An 18,535-nucleotide genomic window follows, 5' to 3' on the forward strand; every position below is an offset into this window, starting at 1 on the left:
TTTGCCATTTAAAAACAAAAACCCCACTCATGCCTTTCTAAATCATTTAAAAAATAAAAAGCAATATTGTATAGGAAAATATTTATTATAACTATATTTAACTGTACTAAAATAATATGAGAAATTGATTTTTTCTTATTTTTGATAGTTTTCATTCTATTGTGTAACACTGATATACTTAAGGATTTGGTAACTTACATCACAATTTATTCTAATATTCTTCCCACAAATTCCTAAATTATCTTTAGTAGTATTGTAGACCAAATGCTTATTGTTATCTTATATTTCAGGTTAGTGGGATGGTTCGGCCATGAACTCAGTACAAGATTTAACATGGATAACAGTAAGTATATTCAAGTTTATCAGATGCATTTCTGGTTTCACTTCACTCTGATTTTTCAACTGCCTTTGTATTCCATGCAATAGACGTGCCCCATGGAGAATGCACTTTGAAAATGTCACTGTGGTTTCCAAAATAAGAAATGACATTTCAGTATGTAAGGCTAAGTGTTTATAGAGTTAGCATGATTTTGCATTTCATCCCTTTGAAGAGAGATGAAAGGAAATGAAATCTAGCCTGTGGCTCATGTAGCTTGGTCAGATTCCTGAGTCGGAATGGCCAAAACACAAGCAGTGGAGGCAGGGGGCAACTTGGTGATGGAGGCCAGAGCCAGAGCAGTGTAAGTGCCAATCCTACTTTGCTGCTTAATCGTTTTGTGACCATGCCAAACATTGTTCATCCTGTTCCTCATATCTAGTGTGAATAATGGTGACTCTAGTGTTGGTTAAAGAGCAAGTTCGAAACTACAAACTCAGAAGCACACTACAATACTTAAACAAATGTTTGCATGTATTCCTTGCTCCAAATGTTTCCGTATTGTGACATTTGCAATGTACCAAAGAGGTGATGTACACCTATAAGGGTATACATGAATAGTAATTAGAAAGCTTCCAGCATGCCCTAGGGTCACATCTGAGCTCTTTTTACCCCCAATGCTGGCACTCCAGCCTTCTAGAACACAGGAGGCACCATGAGATGAACATTTGCCAGTTAAATATAAACTCAGTGTCTTAGCATGCATCCTTGACTTAGGAACTGTTTATGTCTTTAAAATGACAGAAGCCAGGTAGCAAGAGGCCTGGCAGACAATCCCAGTCAGAACAGAAGCCTGGTAATACAGCCAGGCTGCTAACCTACCTGCTAACTTTAACTGTCATGCCAGTCCAGTCGCTTCAATTATCTGAGCTATGCTTTGTTTGTTTGTTTGTTACCATTCATGAGGGGATTTGATTAGGTCACAAACAGAACTGGCTCTCTTGCTGTGACACAGGAGACAGGAAGTATTTTAAGTTTTGTATTGTGTCACTACACAAACATGGAGGCACATAGAAATCACTGATATCATTGTACAGGAAACTTTTATTTAAGACAAAACTATTTGAAACCAGGTAGTAGACTGGACTTTGCCTTCTGGTCTCATTTCAACTAACCCAAGGTTTGATAAATTTCTAAAGACTCGTGCTGTTTAACACATTCTTCTCAAGTTTAAGTGAATTTCAAGTCACCCCAATGTTATTAGATTTAAGTTATTTTAGTTCAATGTGCTTGGACACATTTAGGGAATACCTGTTACCCTACACAGGCAGATCTTTCTACTCCGCTCCTTTTTCTAAGAGAGCCATGTTACTTAATAAAAATCCTAGAGCTAAAATCACCTTCCTGGGTCAATGTGCGTTCAGGTGACTCAGGGATGTTCTCTCTTATGACATAACATTCATAAAAGTTTTTAAAGAATAGTGTAAAGAGGAAACACAGGCTTGGAACCAGGAAGACAATATAGGGTTTAGACCATTTTTATCTTCTATGTAAGGGTTCTAGTGTCAAGTCAGCTGATAGCGTTGAGATTGAGTTATGGAAATGGCCACTGGACTGAAAACATGTCAGGATTTTCTCTCTTTCATATTTCATCGACATAGTTCAGAAACAATGCCACCTAGGGGAAAAACGGTCTTAATTCTTACTCTTTCAATATTGACTTCTTTATAGTTATAGGCCCCTTTAAAAAGTATGTTCTAAATAATGCCATCATATTAATTTTTCAGAACTACAGTTAATCCCTGGGGTCAATGGATTCCGAATTTCCAATCCTCCCATTCTGTTGGTCTGCTCCTTGCATGCCAGTTTAGAGGTGAGAGACCTGGGCTTCTCCCTTGCCACCTCCTGTTCTGTTTACCTCAGCTGACTCTGACAGGTCCTAAAAGGTTTCTGCTAATGAGAAAGAGCCTGAGTAAACAGAAGTGATGGAAAAAGGCAGCACTTCCTACTGGGACCGTGACTGTGACTATAACCTTGGACTTGCTGTACTTGTTAACTGGACCTGTGTGGAAGACTCGTATGCTGCTGATCTAGGGAGATGTGCCTGGACTTGACTGGGTCAATGCTCATCTTTCTATAAACCAAATAAGCATGTAGTATTTAATTCTAAGTTAACTCACTCTTGTAGCTAGTGTTTGTGACTTCTAGGCATTCTGTTCCTACTAGTTCTACAAGTAAGGAACAAAGTGCCCTATAAAAGGTAACAGAAGACTGAGTTTGTAAGATAACAGTGGAGAATTGAGTAAACAACACATGGAGTTTAGGCCTTCCTACACTATTTACCTAATAGTGTAGATATTTTTCTTATTGGTGCAACTATGACATTTTATGCATGTATAAATTCTAGAGTGGGCACTCTATTTGCTTTTAAATCCCCTCATATATTTGTCTAAATTAAATTTTACTCAATATTAATAATTATAAAGTTGGATATATATATGCATGTATATACAAAAAATAGATATAGATAAAGGAACATATCTAGAAACCTAAAGCTTTATGTCTTTAATATCATTTAGTGATATTCTAACTTCATTCAAGTAAATGTTCTACCTATTGTTATTACTTATCAAGTAATTAAAATTATATAATTTGGGGCTGGAGAGGTGACTCAGGGATTAGGAATTCTGGTTGCTTTTACAGAAGACTGAGGTTTGATTCCTTGCACCAACTTGCTCACAATGGTCTGTAACTCCAGTCCCAGGGAATCCAATATCCTTTTCTGGCCTCTGTGGGCACCAGGCACACATGTGGTGTATAAGCATCCACTTATGACAAAATGCCAATATGCATAAAGTAAAAATACATTTCCAAAGTTACACACTTAATATTGATACTCATATGAATTGAATACATTGACTGAAATGTACTTTAAAAGTTATACCTTTTTAAACAAATGTTGTACATCTCCTAGTCAAATAAGATTCGAATTTATTTCCCAAATGTCTTCTAAAAATCATCTACTTTGTGATATTTTAGGAAATCTTGTGTAAGGTTTGAGTTTGAAAGTGATGATTAGAAAAAAAAAAAAAAAATCTCCCTTCTAAATCCCAAATACAACAGTTCACCATTCTGGCCACCGGATGGCATCATCACATTTTTGTACACCTTCACCAGTAGATCCTGTCAATTGCCGTTCTCATGGCATCCCGGTTTAGAAAGCACCGCCTCAATTTGACCACTAGATGGAGCATGTGCTGTTTTCACCTTTTTTCTTTTCTTTCTTTTTTCTTTTCTTCTTCTTCTTCTTTTTTTTTCCTTTTGGACTGTCTTATGTTTTGATGAAAAAGAGACAAGATGAGATTATTTTGCAGCCAGGATAACACTTTTTTAAGTTTCTATTTACGAGGAAAAATCTGTGCAGTACTTTAAGCATAATAAATAGTTTTAATAGTTTTCTAATAATTTGTAATAGCTAGTATCCATAAGGAAAAAAAATATTATGCCTGGTTTTAAAACAGCAAATATCATCTTAGTTTGCAAGGTTTTAACAGAAAAGCTAAATATAAAAGCAGCGAAGGCTCACGTTCAGGAGCTAGGGGGCAGCAGCATTTAGCTCATTTCTTCTGATTTCTCTTATACATTCAAACTGAATGACCTTCAACTCAATTGTCTCCACCTTTGGAGTGGGGTTATCCCAGCCTGTGGGGTTACGCCCTCTCATTTTAGCAAACTGTCTACACAGAAGGGAGTCAAATTCTTTATTCTGCCATGCTGGATTAGAGCCACCCACATCAATTTCCCATTCTCAGACTCTGAGGACTGACTTGTATTTTTCCCTTTAAGATTGAAACGTAAACCTACCAAAAGAACCTTAGCAGACACCAGAAACAGGACACCAATTCTCAGCAGCTTCTTGCATCCATTGTAGCTACTCACTACCAAGGCTTTGTTCTTGCCAAATGATTTTTATTGTACTTATAATTTTTATACATTTCTATTAAAATATAGTTATGTTACTTTCCCCACTCCTTTTCTTCCCTCTAGTTCCCTTTACAACTTATCCAATACCCCTCCCCTTTACAACTTATCCAATACCCCTCCCCCAAAAGGTTGCCTCTTCTTTGGTTATCATTGGGTTGTTTTGGTTGGTTGGTTGGTTGGTTTGTGGTTGGGTTTTTTTTTTTTTTTTTTTTTTTTTTTTTTTTTTTTTTTTTTTTGGTTTCTTTATTTTTTTTAATTGGATATTTTATTTACATTTCAGGTGTAATCCCCTTTCTCCCCAACCCAGGAGCCCCCTATTCCATCTCCCCTCCTGCTTCTATGAGGATATGCTCCCACCCACCCTCCCACTCTCACCTCCCCACCCACGATTTCCCCACACTGGGGCGTCCAGCCTTCATTGGACCAAGGACTTCCTCACCCACCTATGCCTGACACTGTGATGCCTCTCTCTATGTGCTCCCAGACTGGTGGTTTAGGCCCTAGGAGCTCTGGTTGGCTGGTATTGTTGTTCTCCTCATGGGGCCACAAACCCTTTCAGCTCCTTCAGTCTTCTCTCTCACTCCTCCATTGGGAACCCCATGGTCAGCTCAATGGTTAGCTGTGAGTTTCCACCTCTGTATATTTCAGGCTCTGGAAGACCTCTAAGGAGACAGCTATTTCAGGCTCCTGTCAGCATGCACTTCCTCTCATCCACTTTAGTGTCTAACTTTGGTGGATGCACAAGGGATGGATACTCAGGTGGAACAGTCTCTGGACAGCCCCTCCTTCAGTTTCTGTCCCATGCTTTGTCTCCATATTTGCTCCCATGAGTATTTTGTTACCCCTTCTAAGAAGGACCAAAGCACCCACACTTTGGTCTTAGTTCATACGCTTCATGTGCTCTGTGAGTTGTATCTTGGATATTTCGAGCTTTTGGGCTAATATCCAATTATCAGTGAGTACATACCATGTGTGTTCTTTTGTGATTGGGTTACCTCACTCAGGGTGATGTTTTCACTACTCAAGCCTTGGATTGGCTATAGTGGTTCTGAAAATTTTTCTTCTGCATTCTCAATTGCAAAGATTTAAAATTACAAAATAGCGCATACTTTTCTCGGTTATCCTATCTCCCGTGAATTTCTGAGCCATGTCAGTAAGCATTGGGAAGCATTTGTTTATATGTTGTGTTTGTTTATTGCTGGGGCAAAGCTATACTGTGGAGAAAAGAAAGTGTCCCAGGGAAGGGAATGTGAGGGCGAGGGTGCAAAGTGAGAAAGGCCCAGTAGTCTGGGGAGGGAAGCTGGGAGAACAGAGGATAAAGGACAAAAAAAATAAAAAGAGAGAAGTCAGGGATTCACCTTATTAAATATGGCCAGTATTTAAATGAAAGAAATACATGATTTAAACAGTTTGTCTTATCTACTTTAAAAAAAAACCTATCCTATATACTTGAAAAACAACTGGAGGATTCTACATTTTAAAATCAACTGCACAGGGCCAGGAAGATGGGTCATCAAGTAAAGTGCTTTCTGCACAAACTAAAAAACCTACATAAATAAAGGTGGGAGGAGAGGCCTGAATCCTCCGACCCTCACATGTGAACCACTGCATGCATATCTCCACCCAATACATTTAAACTTCTATTAATATGGTTTTGTTTACAACTATGTTTGCTCAACTAATATCCCTAAAATAGTTCCTATCATCAGCTCCCAACTGTTACTTCCTCTTCTGCAGGATGACAGTCACTCATTGAGCCATTTCAAATGCACTGTGCTGAGCAGAAGCAGAATGAGCCTGGGAAGGAACTGATACTTCATTCTACACTAGACATTAAGCATGACTTCAATGGGCAGAACAGCTCATGAATACACACACACACACACACACACACACACACACACACACACATGCCATTTTGGTTGGTTTTTTATAAAGCAAAATGCACACACTTTCTACATCTGCATAACATATAAATTTATAATGGTATAAACTGTTCACAAAAGCTGTTCAAAAACAGAAGATAAGTTTTCTGGTTGATTGCATGGTGATAAAGGTCAAGACAGCAGCAAGGACAAAAGCAATGTATTTCTATACAATGCATGCAGTCCCAAGTTTGTAATTTTAAGAGAAGCCAGATAGGCATGGTGACTCACATTTTGTATACCAGCATTCAGGAGGCAGAGGCTGATATAGGTGGATATCTATGAGTTCCTGGCAAGTAAGGGCCTGTATCTGAATGAATAAATGAATGGATGCATGGATGTCTAGGAAGAGAGAAAGAGAAAGAAAGAAAGAAAGAAAGAAAGAAAGAAAGAAAGAAAGAAACAAACAAACAAAGAGAGAGAGAGAAAGAGAGAGAGATGAAGGGAGAAGAAAAGAAAGAGAGATGAAGGAAGGAAGAAGAAAAAAGAGAAAGTAGGGGAGAGAAAGGGGAAATAAAAAAAGAAAAGAAAAAAGAATTTAAGGAAAAAAAGGAAATCAGAACAATAGAAAACTCTACACAATACATGCTTGCCCTGTTTAGCAGTATACAACCTTCCTAGCTTTAGGGTCAAACCTTCCTACCTTGGGTCTAACTCCCTTAACTTGAGGTTCTAACCTTCCTAGTCTTGGGTTTATTTTACATGGTAACAACAAAATTAAGCAAGCAGAGATGCCTGCCAGGAATTCTGTTCAAACCTATAAGATTTTAAAATTTTGTTTTTAACTTTACACACACACACACACACACACACACACACACACACACTGATTATTGAAAGAATGAAATAAAAAAAAGCAACAGAGAATCGGGCATGTGCTATATTTCTCATCTGACTCCAATTAACCATTCTTTTTTTTTTTGTTTTATTTTGTTTGCATGTTTGTTTTATTTTGTTTTGTTTGTTTGTTTTTCCATGCTGATGATCACGCCCTTTGGACTTTCCACACATTCCAGCACTAAGATGATCCTTAGCTGTCTTAATAGTTCCATGTGGGACTGCGGAACCGACTTCTCTGCTCTGTGAGGCCACTTAGAAAAGCTCAGACCATGTGGTTTGAATGCAGTCCCCAGTATTTGCAGGTCTGGTCAACAGTTGGTGAAATGCTCTTAGAATGAGGTGGAGGTCTGCAGAAGGAAGTGGGTCAGAGGGTGGGCCTTGGAACTTTTTTCTTTTATTGATTATTTTCTTTATTTACATTTCAAATGTTATTCTCTTTCCAGGTCTACCCCCAGGAAACCCCCTATTCCATCCCCCCTCCCTGCCTCAATGAGGGTGTTTCTACTCTCTGTCTGCCCTGTTTTTGAAGTGAGACCAGTGTGACTGGATGGAAATCCCTACTTAAACTGTCAGCAGGTGTAAATGCTCCTTTCCTTATGTTGGTTCTTGTCCCATATCTGGTCACAGGTAACAAGAAATGTGACTAAAAAGTCAATAGCCACCTTTGCTGTAACTGGGAAGTGAAATAATTTTGAATTTAATTTTCTATGAAGGAGTAGCCATTTTGTAATATGAAAAATAAGACTGGCTGGCATTGAAGACAGTAACATTTTAGTTATAAAAGAAACAAGTAAAAGCAAATGTCTCATCTTTTTAAGCACACTAGAAATATAATTAACAATATCCAATATCTTCATCACCTACAAATACAAATGACTTACTAAAAGTGGACACTTTGCCCTCCATATGCCTGGGATCTCCATTCACAGAGTCTACACCCAGGGGAAAACATTTTCTTCATACAGACTTAGGGTTTTTTTTTCTTATCACTATATCCAGATGATACTGTGTTTACAAGTAGCTACACAGCAATTGTGCTGTATTAGGTACCATTAAGTAGGATCCTTACGTGTTATAATGTATGAGAAGATGTGTCAACATCATATGAAAGTCCAGTGCTATTATATTTTCTGAACTTGGTTGTCAAGAGTTTGGGTAAACTTGCAACAGTCCTAGAACCAGACGGAAAGGGGAAACTGTTTTACACGTTACTCTATGTGCATGTTTGGGGGCCAGTAGCTGAAGCCAAAAATTTTATAGAATTCTTTACTAAACAAAATATTTTGAGAATATATATTATAATCTCCAAGGAGAAACTTGTGCTAATGCATCTCATAGTCTTTGTTTCAAACCTTACTAGCCACACCTTGCCAATCTGTTTCTGCCCTTCAAGGAGTATGCTAATCTGAGGCCTCACTGGCCTCCCAGAGGCTCTGGACCACCAGCATCTTGTTTTGCACAAGGGAATGAAACTCCCAGTAGCTTGAATCCAATATCCAAAAGTTGGTGATTTGGTATCCAGACCTCATCAAAGACACCTGCACCTGCCTCTGCCTGCAGCTGGACCTTAACTGACTGAGCTAGTCCAAACTTTGAGCAAATCCAAATCTTATACACTATACATCCAGAGAAATCTTTGTTTACTGTGTCAAGTCTTATTAGAATGCCTTCTCACACATCCTGTTTCACGTCTTGATGAAATCCAGACACCACTAAATGACATCACCATATTCGTTCTTGATATTTTGACTTATGTTAAAGCAAAGGACATTAAATGGCATGCCATATTTGTCATGCTGTTAACATGACCTCCTGTTCTTATAAAGAGGATTCAGTTTTTAAACAAGACAGAAAAGCATGTCTGTTATGTCCCTTAAAGTTACCACATGAAATGCTGTAGACCCTTGTTACTCACTGGGATAGGCCCATCAATATTTTACCCAAGTGCTAGAGTTGTTCAAGGGAAAGAGACATGGAAGAGTGGCGACTAAATTCCTCAGCCACAATAAATATTTATCCAACATTATTAGCTTTTCTGAGAAAATCAGCTTTATAATTTAACTTAAAGCCAAAAAAGAAAAAACAAAAACAAAACAAAACAAACAAACAACAACAACAACAAAAAAAAAAACCCAAGCCAGCTGGTGGTGGCACACACTTTTAATCCCAGCACTCAGAAGGCAGAGCCAGGGGGATCTCTGAGTTTGAGTCCAGCCTGGTCTACAAAGTGAGTTTCAGGGTAGTCAGGGCTATACAGAAAAACCCTGCCTCTCAAAATACAAACAAACCAACACCCCAAAACTACTGAGTTGGAAAAATGTAGGGTTCAGCAAGATATTGTGTACAATACCAGCAACTATCTTCTACACATATATTTGTCTTGTTTTGAACTTTCTGTGGACCAAACTATAGATGACTGTTGAGTACCCTAAAGCAAAATTTTATTTTCTCACAAACATTGTTTAAAGAGCAGTCATACATGTTTTCTGTCATGGAAACTATCTTTGCTATTTAATGACAAAGCATTTAAAAGTTAACATGTTTTACTAAAAGAAGTACTGTCTAAAATGAGATTTTTTTTTTTACTTGATCAAAAATGAGAATGTCCTTTCTGATGTGTGATTTACGATCAAGTTTACTTCTCTGTAAACAAGTAGCCACTGCTAATCTGATTGTGATTCTCAGGTCTTTCAGCAAGCAACTATGACTGCGCTGAGAAGAAAATCCATTCTGCTGACAGGTTATCTGGAATACATGCTCAAACATTACCACAGCAAAGATAGCACAGCAAACAAGCGGCCAATTGTGAACATAATCACCCCGTCTAGAGCAGAGGAGCGAGGCTGCCAGTTAACGCTGACCTTTTCCATTCCCAAGAAAAGCATTTTTAAGGAACTAGAAAAAAGAGGAGTCGTTGTATGTATATAAGATTTTGTCTTGCATTTCACCATGGTTTCTCTTTGGTTCCAGGTTAGGATGAGTCTTGGGTTACTAAACTTATCCTTTATTGCAAATCGTTCTGGTCAACCAGTGAGGATAAGTCAAGCATAAACTTAGCACTCAACAGTAGCTCTCATGGATAACCAAAGAGCCCTTTCTGACCAAAGGGAATAAATAACAAATCTTGCTTTTGAGAAATAGTTTTGTATTATTAACTCAGTTTTTTTAAATAAATAGGCAAGCATATATTTCATCAGACTCAGCAAAGGCAAACTTTTCACTAGTTTGGAGATATATATATATATATCTGTAGCCAAACTATATATGAATGATATAAAAAGCATATATGCACATACATGATTTCATATATGTGTTAAAAGTAATACTTCTATGCATTATTGAAAAAATAATATAAACCACCTTCTTTTGGTTAATTAAACTAAATAAATTACTCTCATTTTTTATCAGTTCAACCAAAACCAATGAGGGGACATTTCTCAGGAATGGGAATGAGCCAAAGAATGTTTACTGTAGTTTAAAACCTGTGTTCTTTGTATGTGTCTGTATCTGATAAGTGTATGTAGGCTTCTTAGCCTCTTGAGGAGAACTGATACATGTTACAGTCTTAAGGGAAGAGGTATATGAGTTGGGCTGCATTCCAATCATTAGTAGTCACAGCTTTAGAAAGGTTACCCTGCCTCAGGGCTCATGTTATAATATCAACAATGTAAACCAAGCAGAGCCTCTCCCAGTTTCTGTGCTCTGGGGAAATCCATGCTCCTTAGTCCTGAGATGTTTCATCTGTATTTTCAGTTTAATAACACTTCAAAGAGTCATCATAGGAATTAAAAGAGATAGCACACACAGACTATATTCACTGATAGCTATGATGGACGTCTCTTAAAAGTTAGTCATGGTGATAAATAGGCCAGTTATGTGATTTTACCTCCAATCCCATCAGCAGTCCTTGGGACATACAGACAACTCCTATCTCCATGGTCAGGGGTTAGAGAATTAATGAAGAGTGGTTTCTGAAGCTCTTAAAATCTCAGTGAGACCGAGGTTTCTGTCCACCGTGGGGCTTGTCCTCTGGAAACCTTTCATAGACTTTCCAACTTTTAAAGACAACTCCCAGTGACTTCAGAAACATAATTTGGACATTCGCATGAGAACATACTGCTAGTGCCATTACTAAGGGGACAATTTATGTTAACAGAGATATAGAGCTTTACTAACAAAAATAAAAAGGTTGCTCATGTATTAAGTTTGAGGGAAGTCATGATCAATATGGAATTTTAACAGGAAAGTAGAAATTTTATGTGTGGACATTGCTAAGATTGTTGCTTTATTTATTTATTTTTATTTTTTCTCTCTCTCCAGTGTGACAAGCGTGAACCAGACGGTATTCGTGTGGCCCCCGTTCCTCTCTATAATTCTTTCCATGACGTTTATAAGTTCATCAGACTGCTCACTTCCATACTTGACTTTACAGAAAAAAACTAGCCATGTTTTCTAGAATAACTCAAGTAATCTCACTGAAAGCTGCTGGAATGTTCACTTCTATTGAATTTTAGTCATTAAAAAGTTTCCAGAAATTTATTGCATAAAATGATAATAATTATATAAATTTACATAAAACTTGGTATTTGTTTTAATATCTGTGTCACTGGGGAATGTGGTGTCTTGTGGACCACGAAGTCACACTTTACATGACTCTAGCCTATGGATCACTGTCTTGATCAGCTGTCTCATTCCATGGTCACTGAAATGTTTTCTGTTTAATTTGTGACTGAGCTGACAATGTATGTGGACTTCTTTTATAAATGTTGGAAGTATTATTTTAGTTTTGATGTAGAAAAGAGTTTTATTTTTAATACTTGTAATTGAATCATCTGAAATATGTTTGAAATTATGTTTTATCTAATTCTAGGAAAAGAAAACAAACTTCCTAAGCTGTTACAGTCTCTGTCTCTGTCTCTGTCTCTCTGTTTCTCTGTCTCTGTCTCTCTCTTTCTCTAGTGTGTGTGTCTGTGTGTTTGTGTGTCTATGTGTCTGTGTATACCCATGATGTAAGTACCTATGCTTAAACGGTGAGAGTACTTGGCCCTACATGTGAAGCCAGTGGTTAACAATGGACATATTCCTAAATCAGTTTAAATTTTTATTTATTTATTTTTATGTGTATGGATGTTTTGCCTGCATGTATGTCTGTGCATGATGTACATGCCATGTCTACAGAAGGTAGAAGATGGCATCAGGTCACCTGGGACTGGAATTACAGAGCCACTCTGCAGGTACTAGGAATCGAACCCAAGTCCTTTGGACAAGTAGCCAATGCTCTTATTCTTGAAACATCTCTCCAGCCCTTTTACCTTATATTTTGATACAGGCTTTCTCCCCAACCCTGAGACTCACTACTTCATCTAGTGTGGCTGGCCAGTGAGTCTTCTGAGTTTCTCTGTCTCTGCACTCCAATGAGTGCTGGGTTACAGCTGTGCACTGCTGCACATAGATGTTTGCATGTCTACTGAGATCTGAACATGGTCTTTATGTTTGTGCAGCAATCGAGCCATCCCCCAGTCATTGCTTTTTGATGCCATTAGTCGTATACATTTATTGGCAAAGTATTCTAAATTTGCATGTATAGAGAGCAGATTATAATTGATAAACTTGAATGAAACAGAGTCAGATATTTTTGATGCAATAAATAATAAGATATAAAACTGTGACAATAGCTAACAACACACACAAAACTCTTGCTTATCTGGCAGTTCAGTTCCAAATGTTGCACACATATGTTTGTTAACATAGCAAAGTTTTACACTGCATTATTTTACCTTCATTAATGGGTGGCTATCAAGACCTGGAACGTCATCCTTGGACAGATTCCTATGTGAGTCTGTTTTTGGGTCTCAGTGGTCAACAAAAAAAAACATGGTTTCCATTTTGAAGGAACATATTACCCTGGAACTATTCATCATGGAAAAAATAAAATAAATGCTTAAATATAACTGGTAGCATCTCTTGATGATGCCCTAGCTGGCTCTCTGTTGTTGGTTTAAACATTCTGCTGGCTAGTGTTCCTTCATCTTGACAGAAGCTAGACTCATTTGGGAAGAGGAAACTTCAACTGAGAAAATGTCCCCACCAGATTGGCCTGTGAACAAGATTGTGGTATATGTTCTAAATTAATGATTGGTGTGAGATGGCCCAGCTCACTTGGGCTGGTGCTACTTCTTGATAGGTAAGTCTGGCAGTCTGAGAAAGTTATGAAGAAACAGCTAGTAAGCATTATTCCTCCATGGCTTCTGTTTCAGTCTCTGCCTTCAGCTTTCTGTCTTGACTTCCTTACATGATAGGTCACAGCCTATAAGGTGAAACAAACCATTTCCTTTCCAAGTTGCTTTCGGCAGTGGTGTTTTATCATAGCAATAGAAACCTTAACCAAGACAAATGCCATGACCAAAAATGACTTAGGGAGGAGGTAGTTTTTTTCATCTTAAAGGGCATAGTCCACTGTTGAAGGAAGTCAGGGCAGGGGCTCCAACAGGATGGGAGTTTTAAGCAGAAACCGGGGAGGCACTCTCCTTACTCGCTTGCTCACAGGCTTCTGTTCAGCTACCTCCCTTACAGAGATCCCAGAGCCATTGACCCAGGGATGAGGTGACTCACAATGCCTGAGACTCCTATACCAATTAGCAATCATGTTAATGCCAGTAGACATGCACACAGGCCAATCTGCTAGAAGTAATATCCCAAATGAAGCTCAGATAAGTTCGGACTTCCTAAGTTGATGGCTAAACCTAACTAGCATAGAGGGTATGTAGCTGACACTATAAATTGAAGGACTTAACCTGAAGGGCTCTATCTAGCAAGCCTTGCCTTTCCCCATCCCCTCTGTCTTGCTAAACTGTTATATTACAGTCAGAAAGCTAGCCACCAAGGTCTATTTCCTTATTCAGCCACTTCCTTCCCTTGAGGCTAACCACCAAACAAACCAACTCATCCTAACAGGTTTTTCCCCTTTCCCTTTATAAACCTCTGTTTACCTATAGGCCATGTCTGTCCCCTCTCTATTCAGAGGAAGTTCTTTGTCCCTCCAGGACAAATATCCCTTTCCCTCTCCCCTTTCTTCCTTTTTCCTTTCTGCCTCCTTCTTTATCCCTGATCTTTGTCTCTTATTGTTTGCCTTTTGTCCCTTGGGACAAAATAAATCTACTTTGTGCAGAGAACTTGGTCTCGATGTATCCTGGGACATCCTTCATTTCATAACCTACACGGTTGAGTAAGATGCTTAAGAACATGCTTATAAGATCACATCAAAACTATCTTGTTGTAATCATACTAACATTTTATCAAATTGTAAGCAGAAACTATGGTAGAAATTTACCATCTGTTCACAACCCACAATGAAATGGGGTATTACAATCCCTTTTCCTTCGCTCTCTCTTGAAGTCATTTTTGTAAATAGTTTTTCTGTTTTTAAGAGTTTTACATTAATTTTACCCAGGAAAATGAATTAACTTTACCATATAATAGCCATATTTAAATGTAATAGCACTGAATCACTCAACTGCTTTTCAGCTACATTTTGGTTTGTATGTTTGTTTGATTTTTTTTGGTTATTTTTTGTTGTTTATTTTTTGGGTTTTTTTTTGAGATTCATCTATTTTTTTTGATTATCACTGCTGTATAGCATTATATTCTGGTAATGTTTTGCAAACATTAAGAAACAGTCTATAAATCAACTTTAAGTTCTAATACATCTGATAATATTTTTCTAGACATTTTCAAAGGATACTTTGTACCTTTCTCATGGAGATTATTATATAAACTATAATTTTTTCTCTTTTATAATTCCATTTCTTGTGTGTGTGTGTGTGTGTGTGTGTGTGTGTGTGTGTGTGTATGTATGTGTGTCTAAAATTTGTGGAAAGAGAAAGAGAAGGGCTACATGTTACCTTTTGTGTCTCCTTCTGCTGATTTCTATTTTCTTTCATCAACTCTAAACAGCCTTAATGACAACAACATAGTAGGACCTGACATCTGCTCACTGAAATCTCTCATCTTCTTTTTTTAAAAGATTGCCTAGGGTATCATGGGCCTCTTTGATTTTACTTATAAATTTAGAATATACCCAAATAAATTTAGAATAAATGTATTGTGCTCTATAAAAACTCCCGCTGGGATTTCAATTGAGTGGCAATTAAATTTTAGCTCAGTTTTAGAAGAATTAACTCATTTCAGCATTGATCCTTCTTACTCGAGAACATAACATTTATTTCCATTTATTTATGACTTGTTTAATGTTTTCTGAAAAGTTTTATTTTCTGTATTAGGGCAGTGCACAATCAGAGTTCAGCACAGTCCTGAAGGCCTCTAATACACAGTTGTGTCATATGACACCTTTTTTAAATGGTCACTGACAGTTGACACTGCACAGATGGCCAATCGATAGGTACATTTTGAGTTTTATTTAAAACCTACCTCTTTAGAGCTCACTTAGCAGTGGCGTCTCATATGCAGGGCGTCATCGTCTACTCCATTTCTAATTTGGGAGATTTATTTCTCTTCTTGTTTCTTTATTTTGGATTAAAGTGTATTTTATCATTTTATCGCCCAAAGGCTAAATGGTTTAAATACATGGTTTCCAGGTTTTAGAAGGTTATAGAAACTTTTGGATATACGATTTAGCTGACAGATGTAAGACCCCTGGGACATGGGGCTTTGAGTGAGGATTTTTCTGGCAGTAGTCACTCTCTACATCCTTCATGCCTTGAGTTGTTTCTTGTCCAGTGTCTGGTGAGAGCAATGAGACAAGTGATTAATATAGTCTGTGTGTACATGTAGGTTCAATGTGTTTTATTGTTTTATTTGCATATTTACTCTAGCTTCCCTGACTCTGGTGCTGGAGTTCAAACCCAGGACCTTGTCACTACTAGACAAGTTCTTCACCTCTGAGCTACACCCAGCACTTGGATTCTTGCAATAGAGTCCCACTCTGCAGGCCAGGCAAGTTCCATTGGCTTCACAGACTTATTGCCTCGGGTGAATGCACTGCTACACTTTTCATCCCCTACTGATTTTAATGCATGTGCTAAACAAAGTTTAAAATTGGTATGTGCTAGACAGTGTTTAAAATCGGCCGTTTTCCTTTTGTTCTCTTCTTGTGGCCTTATTGGAGTAGGCATGACATTTTCACTGTGGGAGTAGGCTTCAAGGTCTCCTATGTTCAAACTATGTCCAGTGTGGCACGCAGTCTTCTGCTGCCTTCAGATCAAGATGCAGAACTGTTAACTCCTCCAGCATCACTGCCATACTTTCCTGCCATTATAGTAGACTGAACCTCTGAAACTGAAAGCCAACTTCACTCAATTAAATATTTTATTTTAAAAGAACTTCCTTGGTGATAATCTCTTCAGAGCAATAAAATCCCAACTAAGACCGAAATTGGTACCAGGAGTAGGATACTGCTGTGATGGGCCTGACTATGCTTTTGTTTGGAGTTATGTAGTTTATGAGATTTTGGTTTAGAAACGCAGCCGAGCTCTTTAAGTGAGGCTTAATGGGGCATCCTAGGAGGAACACAAAAGACAGTGGTGCTGAGGGTGGTTTGAACTGTGGGAGTCTGGATTCAGAGGCTTCAGAGAATAGAAATGTTAGTATATGACTTAGAGAATGTTCTTGTGATATTTTGACTAAGAAATTGACTGCTTTTTATCCTTGTCCAAAAAATTTGCCTGAGGCTACAGTGAAGAGTTTTGGATTAATTGTGTTGAGAATGAAACCTCAAAAGAACCCAGTAAAAACACAAAATGGATAAATAGAAGAGAAAAGAGTGCATCAAAAAGAGAAATGGAGCTAAGTTCTATGTTCAAAGAAATAAACACATCAAGAAATGGAATTAAAGGGAGTGGGGACTTCAGCCTAAGCCCTCACCCAGTTAAGCTTCAACTTGTAAAAAGGAATTAAAAGAAAGAGAAAGGGAATCAAAGAAAAGTAAAAAGAATTAAAGAAAAGCTAAGAGCCAGGTGTGATGACACACAGCTTTAATTTCAGTACTCAGTGGAGCCAGGTGGATATCTGATTTTAAGGCCAGCCTGGTCTATGTATCAAGTTTCAGGACAGCCAAACTTAGGCAGTGAAGAAAAACATAAAACAAAACAAAACAAAACAGAAAGCTGGTGAAGATGTAACTGAACAAGGGGGCCATGTTCCAGCTGCAGCCAGCAGTTAAGTTATACATGTCTTTGACAGATTTTACCCTACATGTAGCTTGTATATAATCCTACTGGCCTAGTTCAATAGCTGAAGAAATAACAGGAGGTTGGTAGCTGGGACCAAGAGGAGCAGTAGTGATAAGACTCCTAAGATTTTCTGCAGTGGCTAGAAGTTCACAGGAGGATGCCAAGAGTGACTTTGGGGAATTCTGAGTGGGAAAGCCAAGGAGAGGTGTTATCAACCCTAGAGCAGTAGCTAGGCATCAAGAAGAGACAGAACCAGTGGCTTTTTTGTTTTGTGAAAAAAATAGAAGAATCAATAGAAACTTGATCCTTCCGGGGTCTTCTGTGGCAACTGGAGTGTCACAGGGGAGTGGTGTGTGGGCCATTAGGGTACCGAAGGAAAAGTGCTAAGAAAGGCAGGAGCAGAAGTCTTGCTGAGACTCATGACAGAGGGAAACTGATGGGAAGACAGCAGTGTGAGATTCAGGAAGTCCCCATGGGAGCAATAGGGGAGGTTTCTGAATTCTATTTTTAAGAATCAATTAAATAATTTTATCTAATTTGCTTCTGTCAATTTTCCAGAGTCACTGACAACATGTTAAAGTCTTCTTTTCAAGTTTACTAAAGTATATGGATAAGAAAACTAAATAATTCTCTCTGCTAGGCTCCATAGAAATTATCAGGAGGTTCAGTTTTTCAGTCTTACCTTACATATTCCTTTCAGTTGCTAATAATATGCAGTGGTTCCTATTGGTTCATTTACCTTGACTAGTCTTAGTCACCAGCATGTCTCAGGATGAGATTTTAAACACAAAACACATACCCTGTAATTGATACTCCTCAGTTAGCAAGAACAGTTAACCAGAAGCACAATCAGAGAAGCCAAAAAGTAAAGATAGTAACACTTAGGGATTTCACAGAGCTATGAACTTTAATGGATTAGGTGTTTGTTAGTACTGCCATCATGGTGTCACGAGTGCTAAGATCTGAAGCCTACTGTGATCTGGAGTTCTGTCACTGTCCCCAGTGCTTCTATGGGCATGAGTCAAATTGTGGAGTTGTCTGAATGCATGGGATTATGAAGCTTTATTGTTTCCTTAGCACTGACAGTTTAACAGAATTTATCCTCTGCTTTACAATGCTAAGTAGGCAGTTGAACAAGAAAAGTCTCTACAGTGAGGGTTAGGAGCAAAAGGATTAATGACTCAGCCATGACTGTAAATAGCATCACCTTGTAACCAAGGTGATCAAGGGGGACAAAGATTGGTAGTTACAAGATTCTTGACAATTACTGTGGCTAAATTTTC

General features: G+C 38.1%; 1 protein-coding gene across 3 annotated transcripts in view; it reads left to right on the forward strand.

Annotated features, from left to right (window-relative positions):
• The window catches only part of Kynu (kynureninase), a 125,939-nt gene extending 114,292 nt beyond the window's left edge, over positions 1-11,647 (forward strand). The window contains exons 11-14 of one of the 3 annotated variants that reach the window (XM_034495975.2): positions 291-343; positions 2,104-2,189; positions 9,751-9,981; positions 11,386-11,647. In XM_034495975.2, coding sequence (XP_034351866.1) covers positions 291-343; positions 2,104-2,189; positions 9,751-9,981; positions 11,386-11,508 — 493 coding nt within the window. In that variant the 3' untranslated portion in view covers positions 11,509-11,647. Of the gene's footprint in view, positions 1-290; positions 344-2,103; positions 2,190-7,508; positions 9,982-11,385 lie in introns of those variants that run through there. The other 2 variants (XM_076928698.1, XM_076928699.1) reach the window with 2 other exon arrangements.
• Positions 11,648-18,535: the final 6,888 nt, after the last annotated feature.

This window comes from Arvicanthis niloticus, chromosome 2 (genome assembly GCF_011762505.2).
Source record: "Arvicanthis niloticus isolate mArvNil1 chromosome 2, mArvNil1.pat.X, whole genome shotgun sequence".
NCBI lineage: Eukaryota > Metazoa > Chordata > Mammalia > Rodentia > Muridae > Arvicanthis > Arvicanthis niloticus.